Source organism: Octopus sinensis, linkage group LG9 (assembly GCF_006345805.1).
Source record: "Octopus sinensis linkage group LG9, ASM634580v1, whole genome shotgun sequence".
Classification (NCBI taxonomy): Eukaryota; Metazoa; Mollusca; class Cephalopoda; order Octopoda; family Octopodidae; genus Octopus; species Octopus sinensis.
The window spans coordinates 88,454,209-88,470,221 of NC_043005.1; the positions used below are offsets into that span (position 1 = coordinate 88,454,209).

A 16,013-nucleotide genomic window follows, 5' to 3' on the forward strand; every position below is an offset into this window, starting at 1 on the left:
TCATGCCAGGACCTGGCTAGTGTAGTATGCCAAAGCCAAAAGGAATTCAGTAAAACTGATATAAATGTTACATATTCCCACATATTATGACATGGATCCCATAACACTGTATGAGAACTGGAATAAAAATATTGACCATATACAGAAACAAATATCATGTCAATATTATATATATATATATATATATATATATATATATATATATACGCGAGAAAGAAGCAACAAGAATCCATTCTTGTTGCTTCTTTCTCGCTTATAATCACCCCACATTACTGTATTGTTAAAACAGTATAGTTTTTTTTGGTGCATCTAAGTTAGGTACCATATTCAAGTAAATTCATTTAAATTAACTTGAATCTTTATTGCTTTTTGTATATATATATATATATATGATATTTTCAATATGTGACCGCATGTGTATCGGCAATTTTTTTTCCTCCGTCTTCCCTTCTTTGGACCTTTCTTTTTTCTATGTTTCTGATGAAGAGCTCCGCTCGAAACATTAACTCCTCCTTTCTTTCCTTTCTTGAGCGTCCAATAACACTATAGTTGTTCCACGTCCTTGTATTGTTGTGTTTTCTCTTTGTGTTTTCATGTTTGGATTAACTATATATATATATATATTAGAGGCAATGACTAGTGACCGAGACCTTCGGTGATTTGTTGTGCTTGAGAAGACCCATCAAGCCAAGTGAAATCGTAGTCATGGCTGATGCTGGTGTCACATAACTGGCACCCATGCTATGACATGTGAAAAGCACCATTTGAGCATTGGGCCTCATGGAGGCAAAGCAGTTGATGTCTGGAATGTGAAAAGCTCTTTTCAAGTGTTGGGCCTCACAGAGACGATTACTGAGACCTTTGGCATTATGTCGTGCTTGAGAAGAAGACCCATCTAACCAAGTAAAATATTGGTGTCACGCAAATGGCAGCCATGCCAGTGGCACGTAAAAACACCCATTACACTCTCGGAGTGGTTGGTGTTAGGAAGGGCATCCAGCCATAGAAAACCATGCCACATCAGACTTGAGTCTGGTGCAACCCCTCAGCTTGCCAGCCCTGGTCAAACCATCCAACCCATGCCAGCATGGACAACAGACACTAAATGATGATGATGATGATATATGACCATTGCTTAGAAACAGGTGATGGTTGACAACAGGAAAGGCATTTGGCCATGGAGAATCTGCCCCATGTAGGCATGGAAAAGAGAACATTAAAACAATGATGATGATGATGATGCACTAGAATCACTTCAAACAACTCTCCCAAAACCTCATCCAGGTTGCCTTGGTAACGCCTCTCATTTGCAAGGCATTTTGCATATTCTTTTATTCTTTTACTTGTTCCACTCATTTCACTGTGGCCATGCTCGAGCACCACCTCAAAGAATTTTTTTAGTTGAATGAATTGACCCCTAGTACTTAATTTTTAGGCCTGGTATTTATTCTATTGGTCACTTTCACCAAATTACTAAGTTATGGGGACATAAACATGCAAACACCGGTTGTCAAGCAATGGTGATAAACAAACACATACACACACACACACACACAATGGGTTTCTTTTTGTTTCTGTCTACCAAATCCACTCACAAGGCTTTGGTTAGCCCAAGGCTATAGTGAAAGGCACATGCCCAAATTGCCATGAAGGACTGAACCCAGAACCATGTGATTGGGAAGCCAACTTCTTACCACACAGCAACACCAGAAGATAGAAAGAAACAAAGAAAAAAAAGAAACAACAAGAACAAAAGTTTGATGTTCTACGATGGATGCTTAACTGCAGAACTGAAAGATGCCATTGCAAGGAATGCAGTGGCAGCTGCGAATTCAAAGCACCAACTTCTTGGCAATGTGTCAAAGAAAAGTGGAGAAAATGGTAAGAAGAGAAAGAAGAGCAACAAGAACAAACAGCAGAAAGAAATGAGACGAAGTAAATGGCAAAGCAGCAATCCTAATAATAATTGGCCCAAGGTCTTGTATTTACGGGGAAAGGGAAGGAGGGGGAGGGGTTAGCGATTTAATGGACCACAGTACATTACTGGTATTTCATTAAGCCTAGAAGGATGAAAGGCAAAGGTGACATCAGCAGGGATTGAGCTCAGAACACAAGGGCTAAACACAGAGGGGACAAACAAGGAGAGTCAAACGGATTAAGTCGATTACATCGACTCCAGTGCGTAACTGGTACTTAATTTATCGACCCTGAAAGAATGAAAGGCAAAGTCGACCTCGGCGGAATTTGAACTCAGAACGTAACAGCAGATGGAATACCGCTAAGCAGTGCTAACGTTTCTGCCAGCTCACCGCCTTAATGTAATGTAACTAAATACCACAAGGTGTTTACTCAGTGCTCTGGTAACTGCTATCCACTACCCTTACAGACTTAGTTGTAGTAGTAATGCTTCCAATTTTGGGAGAAGGCCAATAGTTTTGCAGAAGGGAGTGAATCGATCGTGTTCAACTGGTATTTATTTCATTGACCCCCGAAAGGATGAAAGGCAAAGTCGACCTCGGCAGAATTTGAACTCAGAATGTAAAGACAGATGAAATACCTATTTCTTTACTACCCACAAGGGCTAAACACAGAGAGGACAAACAAGGACAGACAAACAGATTAAATTGATTATATCGACCCCAGTGTGTAACTGGTACTTAATTTATCGACCCCGAAAGGATGAAAGGCAATGCTGACCTCGGCAGAATTTGAACTCAGAATGTAGCGGCAGACAAAATACCGCTAAGTATTTTGCCCGGCATGCTAACGATTCTGCCAAATCACCGCCTTAGCAAATAATAATAATAATTATAACAATAACAATAATAATGGAGAAAAAGTGGAGTAAATTGAAAGTGAGATGAAGAGACAAAAATCTGAGATGGGGATGAGAACTGAAATGGTAAATGTGTTGGAGAGAGGGGGTGGAGAGAGAGAGAGGAAGAGAGAGAGAGAAGATGAGAGAGAGAAATAGAAAAAATGACTTGAGAATAAGAGGTGAGTGACATATAGACAGACAGGATAAGAAAGGAGCCAAAAATTACATTACATAATGAGTAACTAAACTGTATTGAACAACAACAGAACAGTAACACATTAATCTTGTAATTACATAAATTAATTATAACAATAGTAATGAGCTTATTGTGTAGCTTGCTCAGGTGCACTACAACAAATGTGCTCACTGAAATCGCATTAGATAAACCCTCAGATAAGAACTGATTAGGCACAAGTGATAATCTGAGACTTACAACCATCTTCTATCTTTTACTGGTTTCAGTCATTCAACTGTGGCCATGCTGGGGCAGAGCCTTGAAGAATCTTTTTTTTCTTTTTAAAGCCTGGTACTTATTCTGTTGGTCTCTCTTGTCGAACTGCTAGGTTACAGGGACGTAAACTCACCAACACCGGTTGTCAAGCGGTGGTGGGGGACAAACACAGACACAAAGATATGCACACACACACACATATATATATATATATACTAGCAGCTAAGCCCGGTTTCACCCGGTCTGTTTGGATGATGTGGCTGTGATCATTTTCGGTTAGGCATAATCTATAACAGCGTTTCTCAACCTTATCATTTCGAGTCCCCTGTTTCGATTGGAGCCTCCAGCTGAATGAAAATTTCTTGACCCCATCACGTCAGAAAACAGCTTCTAAGCAACTGGTTGTTTTAATGGCGGAAGAAAGAGGGGAATTCCATTAGAAAATGTTTTAATCGATTTTCTCAGTAAGTATGAGGGCTAGGAAAAAAATTCAAACTGCATTCCAATCTATGCACCCGTCTCCACATGTGTGCCATTTTTCACATGAATCCACCCAACCGTTTGCCTGTGAACCTCAAAACAAAAAAGAATACAACAATCACCCATGTCCAATTTATATTATAGATATGCATACGACAGGATTCTTGCAGTTTCTGTCTACCAAATTTATTCACAAGGCTTTAGTGATCCCCAGGCTATATAGTAGAAGCCACTTGCCCAAGGTACCATGTAGTGGGACTGAACCTGGAACCATGTGGTTAGAAAACAAGCTTCTTACCGCACAGCCATGCCTACTGAAGATATACTGTGTGTTTATAAATAGGTGCAGATGTGGTTGCATGGTAGGATGTCTGCTTCCCAACCACATGATTCCAGGTTCAGTCCTACTGTATGGCACCCTGAGCAAATATCTTCTACTATGGCTTCAAGCCAACCAAAGCCTTGTGAGTGGATTTGGTAGATGGAAACTGAAAGAAGCCCATCCTGTGTGTGTGTGTGTGTGTGTGTGTGTGTGTGTGTGTGTGTGTGAGAGCATTTGTCCCATACCACTGCTTGACAACTAGTGATGATATGTTTACATGCCTGTAATTTAGCAGTTCAGCAAAAGAGACTGATAGAATAACTAGTTGGTTTAAAACAGACAGGGAAGTACAGGGGTTGATTCATTCAGCTAAAATTTCTTCAACACAGTGCCCCAGCATGGCCACAGTCTAACGACTGAAACAATTAAAAGATAAAGGATATATTAATATATAAATACATCACCATTAGGTATGTGTATGCTCAACAACAACAACAACACAAACACAGCACAAAATTCAGGTGTGACTTTGGAACTCATTGTCTGCCAAAAAATATGGTTTTTAATCTGAGACCAAAATGAAAGTGATAGCCTCAACTCAAAGATCATTAAATCTGCATTTAATCTTTTCTCTTTTTTATTTTTCTTTAGAATTACCCAATTCCAGGAAACACATTGTCCATGTGAATATTTTTTTAACATTTATAAAATCCTGCAAAAATATGTAAACTGCCCAGTAAATGTGTAAAGGTGGCCCACCCACACCACGAGGCTCTTGTACATGTTTCACTCTGTATTTTACTATTTCCCTTCCATTTGCTTCTTAAGACCTTATTAATGGTGTAATGACAGACGGGGAAAAACTACACAGAACAGCAGAAAGTGAGGGATCCTGCATTGCAGCTGTGTTTACTGAGTCTACAAAAGGGAAGGGTGAAGGTATGTGGCCAAATGGTTAGGGTATTGGGCACATGGTTGTGAGGTTGTGAGTTCAATTCCCGGCAGTGCCTTGTATCCTTGAGCAAGACACTTTATTTCATCCAGTTCCAGTCCATTCAGCTGGCAAAAGTGAGTTGTACCTGTAATTCAAAAGGGGCCAGCCTTGTCCAATTCTGTATCTCATGCTGAATCTCCCTCAGAACTATATTAAGGGTACACGAGTCTGTGGAGTGTTCAGCCACTTGAACGTTAATTTCACAAGCAGGTTGTTCTACTGATCAGATCAAATGCACCCCTTGTTGTCGTAACCGATGGGGTCCCTGAGTAGAGAAGGAGTTAAGCATCTCTCAGGGATATTTTTCTGATTATGTTCAGTGTTTTTGCCACTGAAAAATACAGGTTCATCAACAAGGCCAAAATTGGTGGAGGAGGAGGAGGAACAACAACAACAACAACAACAACAGCAACAGCAACAGCAACAACAACAAGAGAACTTAGAGTGCAAACCTCCACCAAGGCAACACCAATGTCCTCTCAACAATTGGCCAGAGATGATCTTTAAAATGAGAATATCTGAAATAAACTCGACTACTCTCACAAACGAGAATACTAAAAATGAACCCGACCGCTCTCAAATAATAAATAAAAGAAAAAATACAGGGAAAATAATCCGGAATCCTTGTCCGGTACTGGATCGATCCCAAAATCTAATCAGTTCATGCCAGTCATGAGGCCAAACATCCCTGGAAGTTTCATCCAAATCCATCCAACGGTTCTTGAGGTATCTTGTCCACAGACAAACAAAGATGGCTGAAAACAATGCCTCCATCTTAGCAAAAGCAGAGGTAATAAAAAAAATTTAAATAATGATTGTCACCATTGCAACCCTTGGTCACAAAGTAAACTTGAACAACAACAGCAACAGCAAAAATAGACAGAGAAGAAGACAAAGAAGATTGCATACTCACACAGCCACTGTGAAATTCAAGTTTTCTTTCCAATTTCAATCGTTGTATAAATTCTAAATTGGCTGAAAATAATCACAGAGAAATCCAAATAAAAACATGAAGCAGACTGGAGGAGGGAAATAGTTAAAAGCCATTCCCTTCTAAGTATTAAAAGATGTTAAGGCATTGAGTGTTGTCTAAAACAGCTGTTTACTGCATTTGTTCCAGTATTTTACATTCACAGTTCAACTCCCACCAAGGTCAAGTGTGTCTTTCGTCAAGGTCAAGTAGTTGGGCCATAAAATTGAATATGTGCAGGAGTGGCTGTGTGATAAGTAGCTTGCTTACCAAGTACATGGTTTCCGGTTCAATTCCACTGTGTGGCACCTTGGGCTAGTGTCTTCTATTATAGCCTTGGGTCAACCAAAGCCTTGTGAGTGGATTTGGTAGGTAGAAACTGAAAGAAGCCCGTTGTATATGTGTGTGTGTATATATATATATATATATATATATATATATATATATGTGTGTGTGTGTGTGTGTGTGTGTGTGTGCATGTATGTATATGTTTGTCCCCCTAATAATCACTTTCAACTGATGCTGGTGTGTTTACCTCCCTGTAACTTAGCGGTTCAGAAAAAGAGACCGATAGAATAAGTACTAGGCTTACAAACAATAAATCCAAGGGTCGATTTTTTCGACTAAAAGCAGTGCTCCAGCATGGCCACAGTCAAATGACTGAAACAAATAAAAGAATAACCCCCTCCTCTTAAAATTGCTGACCTTACAACTAAATTAGAGCCTTATTATTATTGCTGAGTTCAAATCCTACCAAGGTCACTTTTGCCTTTTATCAATCAGGGTTTGATAAAACAAAGTACCTGTCAACTACTGGAGTTGATTTAATCAACTGTTCCACCCACCCACCCACTCCTCGCACTTGGTTTCTAGCTTTAAGTGAATTTGTTGAAAGGTAGGTGACTGTAGCAAAAGCGGTCAGAATGAATGCACCTGTGGATTGGAGAAGAACAGGTGAGTGATGGATTGTGCAAATGGGAGAAGCGATGACCTTGGATTTGTGGGGTTCTTTGGTTGACTTTAGAGACTCTCCTTTATCAGAGTTGTATCATCCATGGGGGTCACATATTTTCTACTACATCTAATTTCCATTTCATTTCTTCCTCTACACAAATTGACAACCACCCTTGTAATGTTTCTCTCACCTGATGCCCCTGTGGCAAATAAAAGACATTATTACAAATAATGTTAGAAATCATTATGGTTCTAATTAAGAAGGTAGATCAGCACAATTAGTACCATAGAAGGCAAAATGTCTTAGAGTAATTGGTAACATTCTTTAACGTTCTGAGTTCAAATCCTACCAAGGTTGATACTGTACTTCATCTTTCCTTTCTATGGAGGTTAATGGAATCGGTAGGAGTGCTGGGGGTTGACTTATTCCCCTGTGCCCTCCACCCTATCCCCCTGTCACAAAAAATTTTGAAACTTGTTATGCCTGTATTAGGAACCATCATTTAGATTCATCTCCTGGAAGTACACCGAAACTGACTTAGCTTTTGGGAGTCAATAAAATAAATATTGATCAGCTATATGCTGGTCATCATCATCATTGTTTAACGTCCGCTTTCCATGCTGGCATGGGTTGGACGGTTTGACAGGGGACTGGCAAGTCCTGGGAAGCTGTACCAGGATCCAATCTGATCTGGTAAAGTTTCTACAGCTGGATGCCCTTCCTAATGCCAACCACTCTGAGAGTGTAGTGGGTGCTTCACTAACAAAAAGGTAGAAAACATCATCATCATAATCATCGTTATCATCATCGTCATTAAAAAGGTAACAAGCTGGCAGAATCACTAGCACACGAGGCAAAATGCTTAGTGGCATTTCATTTGTTTTTACATTCTGAGTTCAAATTCCACCAAGGTATACTCTGCCTTTCATCCTCTCAAGGTTGATAAAATACCCTTCCCCACAATTCCAAGCTTTGTGCCTGATGTGGAAAGGATTATCCAGTGTAAAAATAAGCAACCACATCATTAAAATCTCAAAGCTACAAGATAATTCATGATTCATTCAAAACAATGTGACTAAATAAGGATTAGATTTGACGGAGTAAATCTGAATGCCTAAAGGTTTAAAGGAATGGATAGCATGGAGCAGAGAGAAAGGGAGTTCCAGGGAGCAGCAATTTGAAGAAAGAAGCCATGAGAACAGAAGGGCTTGTGACTAACACGAAGCACAACAGAGTATTGATGCGCCAGGGAAAAGAAGCGGGTGACACATTTAAAAGGTGCTGACAGAGGTTACTAGACCAGAAAGTTCATCGGAGCAGTGATTATAGAAATATAGAAAAGACACAATGAAGATACATGCTGTATAATTGGGAAATATAAATAATATACCTCCACCGCAGTAGGTGGTGGTGATGGTGGCGGTAATGGTAGAGCTGGTGGTGATAGTTTAATGAATGTATCATCATCATCATCTGAATAGGTAACTAAAGGAAACCAAGTGGTTCTGGGTTCGGTCCCACTGTGTAGGACCTTGGGCAAGTGTCTTCTACTATAGCCTTGGGCTGACCAAAGCCTTGAGAGTGGATTTGGTAAACAGAAACTGAAAGAAATGGTGAGCTGGCAGAATCGTTTTCACACCGGGTGAAGTGCTTAGCGGTATTTCGTCTGCCGTTACATTCCGAGTTCAAATTCCGCCGTGGTCGACTTTCCCTTTCATCCTTTCGGGGTCGATTAAATAAGTACCAGTTATGCACTGAGGTCGATGTAATCGACTTAATCCCTTGTCCTTGTTTGTCCCCTCAATGTTTAGCCCCTTGTGGGCAATAAAGAATTAAGAAACTGAAAGAAACTTGTCATATATGTATATATCTATGTGTGACTGCTTGTTCTCCACCACCACCTGATAACCAAAGTTGGTGTGTTTATGTCCCTCTAAGTGGTTCAGCAAAAGAGTTCAACAGTATAAGCAGTGGAGTCACTTCATTCAACTAAAATTCCTAAAGGTGAGGAGATTGTCAGATGGAGAAAGAGTGGTCAGGTGAAATGGAGAGCCAGCCTGATGGCAGAGAACTGGTCCCATATGTCCACTTCCTCAATAGGAAGACAATGCTTATAAGGAATGTTTGAGAAAAATGCCAGACAGATAACATATAGAGACTGTCCTTGCACAGAGGCCATCCAGACTCCCGTTTGAGCCGTGAACAGGGATTAATCTTCTGTCTTTGCCCCACATGGACTCAACTCTCCCCCTCCCTCCTACTCTCTTGCTCCAACTCCTACTTCTCTTCACCGCTACTCTCTCTCTTCTCTCATACCCACCTTCCCCTTCCCTCTTCATTGTCAACCCTCCCCCATATGCTAATCCCACCCCTACACATTCCTACCCCACCTTCCCTATCTTTCCATCCCACCCCATCCCATCCCTTACACCCTCTCCCGCATACCCCACCTCTACTCTGACCCTCAGCCTAACCCACACCCCACCTGTACTTCCTCCCAATACAATCACACCACACCACACTACACCATACCACACAACACTTCACATCACAACACACCAGCACTGACCAATTCCCATCCCAACATTTTCACACCTATATATATATATATATATATATATATATATATATATATATATATATGCATAGGAGTGGCTGTGTGGTAATTAGCTTGCTTACCAACCACTGGCACCTTGGGCAAGTGTCTTCTATAACCTCAGACTGACCAAAGCCTTGTGAGTGGATCTGGAAGATAGAAACTGAATGAAGCCCGTCGTATGTGTGTGTGTCTGACCAACATTGCTTGACATCTGATGGTGGTGTGTTTACGTCCCTGTAACTTAGCAGTTCGGCAAAAAGAGAGCGATAGAATAAGTTCTAGGCTTACAAAGAATAAGTCCCGGGGTCGCTTTGCTCAACTAAAATGTGGTTGTCCAGTATTGTCACAGTCAAATGACTGAAACCAGTAAAAGAATAAAATTTATATATATATATATATATAAAACACTTCATTTCAAGCAGAGAGAGCAAGTGACATGGCAGGTAAAAGGATAACCATTTATATAATACCCTGAGAAAATCACCAAAGGCAATAGATGACAGAAGTCCAAGGGCTTACAAGGACCAAAAACTAGTGACCTTAACAAACCAAAATGGAAACAGTGGTCCAGAAATAGCAACATGTAATGATATTAATTCTTCAGTTCAGATATTTAAACAAAACCGGTTAAATGTGAATGACATTTTGTTTAGAGTACGATGCTGCTTTTTAAAATTAATTTGTTTTACTGTAATTCGTTTTGTTCTTGGCTGCCATATATATATATATATATATATATATATATATATGAAAGAGAGACGTATTGATTTTTTTTATGATTATCCTCTCACAAACTCCATTAGGAACAGATTATCTTCAGCTAATCCATAATTCAAAAATCTATATCACACAACCAAGGAATAACATATTTTAACATAATCAATAAAACAAAAATCAATCTGAAGTAATGGTTGGTCACTACTAAAACTATAAAGTACCATTTAACAACATCAAACCATTGAAATGGTAAACAAGATGACAACAATCAGTGGAGACAACGGAAGACAATCCACATTCTTTTTATGTCTGATACACACATACATAGAGATATACAGACATACACATGTATGTATGTATATGTGTATGTATGTGTATGTATGTATGTGTGTGTATGTGTGTATGTGTATATGTGTGTGTATGCATGTGTGTACGTGTGTGTGTATGCATGTGTGTACGTGTGTGTGTATGCATGTGTGTATGCATGTGTGTGTGTATGCATGTGTGTGTGTATGCATGTGTGTGTGTATGCATGTGTGTGTGTATGCATGTGTGTGTGTATGCATGTGTGTGTGTATGCATGTGTGTGTGTATGCATGTGTGTGTGTATGCATGTGTGTGTGTATGCATGTGTGTGTGTATGTATGTATGCGTGTATGTGTATGCGTGTGTGTGTGTATATATACACCATCTTGTTTTATAGTTTAAAGTACTATGGTGAACATTGATGGTTTTAAGAAGTATTTGGGGAGGGCGGGGTCTTGATGAATTCTAAAATACATTTCCAGGAAAGTATTCCAGGATCACTTCTGGCCTTCTTTTAGAAACCTTAAATATTGTTTGGATATTTCCCTTATAATTCATTCATACACACCTTGATATCTCAGTGAGTGATGAACCAATAGGAAACGTTCTGCTTGACATGTTAAAAATAGCAGCTAAATAATCCTCAAATAACCCTTTCATCCTAATAAAAGGTAAAAAATTAAATAATAATAGGGTCTTAAAAAAATAATAAAGATGAAAGGATTATGTCTGGAAGACTTTTGATGAGAGATCTACCGAATAAGGGCTGGCTAATGGGAAACCTCTTTGCCACTGGTTCTCAGCCATTTTCTTTTTTTAATCTCTTGGTGCCCCTTATTACTATTTTATTCTGACCCCCCCCCCCACCGCCATTTGATGTTTAAAAACTAGTTTTATAGATAATTCTTTCAAAATTCCTATTTTGTTTATCAGACCTTCTCTCATATAAAGCTGAACTTTGTGAAATGTCAGAGAAAGAAACCTAGCTCTTTCTTGCAATATATATATTTACAGCAAAACTTTTTCATGGTCTCTTAAAATGCTGTGGATCCCAAAAAATCTTATATGGACCCCAGTTAAGAACCACTGTTTTATGCAGTTGTTTGTTAGAAATAGCAGCTAAATCTCCTTCACATCATGTTAACCACTTTAAAGAAAAAAAAAGAAAGGAGACACTAGATAATGCAGTTCTAGATACACTTTTTCGAAAAAGAAGACTGCATGATTATGGCTGGCATCCAACCATCAAAATACCAAGCCGAATGACACATATGAGCACCTAGTGTTTGGGAGGAGCTTTTAATGGGGTGGGGGATGTGACTCAGGCCATGTTGAGCTGTCCAACCCATGCCAGCATTGAAAGCAAATGCAAAATGATGATGATGAGGAGGAGGATGATGAGGGTGGTGGTGACGATGATTGTGGTGGTGACGATGATGGTGGTGGTGACAATGATGGTGGTGGTGGTGATGACGATGATGGTGGTGATGATGATGATGGTGGTGATGATGATGATGGTGGTGATGATGATGATGATGATGATGTGGTGGTGGTGATGATGATGATGATGATGGTGATGATGATGATGGTGATGATGAGGAGCAGGGATTGACAACCACAATAGTATAGATTCCCATAAAATCCTGCTCTTGTGATTATATATGTAAAATAAGAGTTCTCCTTGTACTTCTTTTGAAGTGCATGTCACCAAAAGTACATCATCAGTGGCACCAAACCAAATTCCAACCCCAAACCACTCCCCCATCCATTTACTTGCTGCCAGCCCAAGCAGCAACAACAACAACAACAACACTATTTCTCCTTTCCTTATTCTCAAACAAAAGACAAAACTGCTTGTATTCAATTCTCCATCCCTGGCAGCAAATTAACCTCCCAAACTTCTCATCCGCTTTCATCCTCTATTAGCTCTGTTTACAGCTCTTTCTACTTCCTAATGTCTTCATTAATTAGATCATTAGCTGAGGAACTCTAAAAATTCTGTCCCTCTGGCAAATCTCAATTAATCTGTAATAGGATATAATGAAATTCCACCACCAGCCACTAATGGTAATTTTCTTGTATAAACTTACTGTTAGGTTAGTGACTGATACAACACTAAACAAACCTGGGGCTTCCAGTACTTCGTTAGCACTAAAGAACCAACAGCTTTTTCTAATTTCAAGTTAGTTAATTACTTTATTTGACTGATCTACATCTGGACTTTTACTGGAGATCTGCTGGTAGGAATGGAAATCAAGCAAATGGCTTTATTGAATATAGGTTCTCTAGGTCAGTTATACTTCTTATTTGGCAGACTCTCATGGCTACAGCTTACCCCCTTCTCTCTCTCTCTCTCTCTCTCTCTCTCCCCCCTTTATCTGGGACAGGGAAAGGAGCAAGAGATTGTCTTTATTATATTTATACTTATTCAGTAGCCTCTCATGCTTACAGCATCCATTCGTTTGTTCTCTCTCTCTCTCTCTCTCATTTGTATGTATGTTTGCTGGAAATGTTGCAACAACCAGTTAGAGAGCTTCAACCCATGAGAAACAACCAAATCTCCCTTAAGTCACACTCTACAACCTTCTAAAACATATGTGGGGAGGCTATACAAGACAAAATGGTCCTAGAAGCATCAGGTCTCACTAAAAGATGGGATGGTCATAGTTTGATTGTCTTTGATCACAGGTCAGTGCAATCTCCAACAAGAAGAATTAAATTTTCCCCATTGCCATCGATTACAGCTTCTGCCAGTCCAAACAGTTTCAAGAACCATTTTATTAATCCACAGCTGGACAATTCCCAAATGAAACAAACAGTGGCAGACTGGGTCTAAAAATATTGGTTGCCAGGAGACTAAGGAGGCCCACCCGCAACTACAATGCTATCATTTAACTTTTTTTGTTTTGTTAAAAGTATTCTCTTCAACTATCTACAAACACAGCCAAGCTGAAATAATTAATGTGCCGGTGGACTAGCTTCTGTGCCGATGACATGTAAAAAGCACGAACTGATCGTGGTCGCTGCCAGTGACCCCTGGCACATAAAAAGCACCCACTACACTCACGGAGTGGTTGATGTTAGGAAGAACATCCAGCTATAGAAACACTGCCAGATCAGACTGGAGCCTGGTGCAGCCTCCTGGCTTCTCAGATCCCGGTCAAACCGTCCAACCCATGCTAGCATGGAAAACGGACGTTAAACGATGATGATAATGATGATGATGATGTTACCAACCCGGCTGAAACCGGCTCTGGCTCTGTAGTACAAATGTCTTGTTTTCATAAGTTTTGAATTAAAATCTTCCACCAAACCTTAGACGCAATTTATGTTCCTAACACTAGCTTAATGATAACTAAGTTATTTTACTAAATTCTTTGATATATTTAAAGTAACTGAAAGAAACACAGAGCATCTCAAAATAAATACAGTAATGAAAAGGTTAAGGCATTATTCCAGAAGTGAATAAAAAAGTCTCAAACTTGAGGGGATGAGCCCCCATATATAGATTCTAATGGCGCAGGGGCCCACTTGCCAATGGGCAACCTGGCCAGTCTGCCACTGGAACAAGCTGTCTCATCCACAAACCCAACAAGAACTACACTATTCACCTGCACCCTAAAGACTTCCTCAAATTGTAAGAAAAAATTCTTTCATTGATTCCAACTGATTCCAAATAGAAAATTTGGTCACAAAGGAAAAAGACAGACCTAATCTGTCAGTTGAGATTTAATGCCACCACATGGCATTTAGTGTAACCCATTCTGTTAGATGCATTTTGATCAAGTGATCAGGTTTCTAATCAGAGGTTAACACAAAAGCCTCGCATCCTACTTCACGTTCCCTTGAATAATGCAACTGTTTATTAGAGGGCCCAGCTAGAAGTTACTCACCAGCCGAGATCTGGGCCCCATAAACAACAAATCAGGAAGCTGTGTTGTTTACTGGAAGGACCAGCTACGGACATAGACTCTCATCTGGGCTATTTAGAGGAAATGGCGTAGTAGTTACTGCTTGGAACTGTGGAGAGCAGAGGATTAGAATCTTTTTCAATCAACGATGTAAAGGTTACAGGTGCTCTCCTTTCACTTTAGATTAAACCAAAAATAAACAAATAAATACAGGGAGTATCCAGGGGGGGGGGACCTAAAGTGAGTAGACTGAGGTGGAAAAGAAGAGAGAAACAATGAAGACAGAAAGACCAGAAATGGGTGTTTGAGAGGTGGTAGAGGTGTAAGTGTAGGGATAGAGAGTCCACAAATTAAGGTGTATACATTCACACAGGTGACCAAGGAGGGGAGAGAACAACAACATCAGAAAGACTTAAGTGGGTGGGAGAGTGGAAGGGATGAGAGCATTAAGAAGGGTGTGATTGGCAATGGCAAAGGGGGCCAAACGTAAGGGTGGGCAGGTGAAACGAGCTAGAGAAGGATGGGGAAAGGGTAGGTGTAGATATAGTATATATTTCTTTACTGCCCATAAGGGGCTAAACATAGAGGGGACAAACAAGGACAGACAAATGGATTAAGTCGATTACATCAACCCCAGAGCGAAACTGGTACTTTATTTATCTACTTCGAAAGGATGAAAGGCAAAGTCGACCTCGGCGGAATTTGAACTCAGAACGTAACGACAGACAAAATACCGCTAAGCATTTCGCCCGGCGAACTAACGTTTCTACCAGAGCAATAGATTTATGAGTCTACACTCCATTATTTGTCTGGCGACCTTTATGGAATAGATTTGCTTAATCAGAAGAGACCTTGACCTAGATAACAAAAGATCAACCGTAAGATTTGATTAGGAAGCCATAAACACTGTCCAGGTGGTTAATTCTATCATTGGGAAAACCAAACAACTACCACCTAAATGCCAAAATTCCCCTAAGTATGAACCAACAAAGAGTCTCTGCATGATTGCTCAACCTGCAAGAAACAGCAGCCAAATCACTTTAGTGTCGGATTGCTCTGTCAAATGTAATTCTTATTTATTCAGATTGTTTTGAATTAATCATAGAATTATCTCATGGCTTTGAGATTTTGATGATGTGATTGCTTATTTTTAGAATGACACTGTAGGGTAGGTGTGAGAAGCTGGATCTAGTCAACTTAAACATTATTTGGGCCGGATAATGTCAGTTTTAAGTGCTAAAGGGTTAATGCCTTCAAAGCAAGTGGGGAGGGACACATTGGACAATGTAGTCCCTGCTATACAAAAAAGGAGAATAGTCGAGGCTGGGGCGCCTTTGATCAAGTCCTTTGCCTAATTAAGGACTGACCTGGGGTTTAAAAAAAAAAGAAAACTCAACCACTCCCACCATCTCTACACAGAAGTCTTAACTAATTTTAATCCTTTAGCATTTAAACCAGCCATTTCTGGCCAAAATAATCCACCTGTTTTA

General features: G+C 39.9%; 2 protein-coding genes across 2 annotated transcripts in view; one reads left to right on the forward strand and one right to left on the reverse strand.

The window, feature by feature from the left end:
* LOC115215459 (organic cation transporter protein-like) overlaps positions 1–16,013 on the forward strand; it is a 463,156-nt gene that overhangs the window by 178,719 nt on the left and 268,424 nt on the right. The window lies entirely within an intron of this gene.
* The window catches only part of LOC115215574 (DDB1- and CUL4-associated factor 6-like), a 65,440-nt gene that overhangs the window by 30,058 nt on the left and 19,369 nt on the right, over positions 1–16,013 (reverse strand). The window contains 1 exon segment of the mRNA XM_029784777.2: positions 5,979–6,040. Coding sequence (XP_029640637.2) covers positions 5,979–6,040 — 62 coding nt within the window.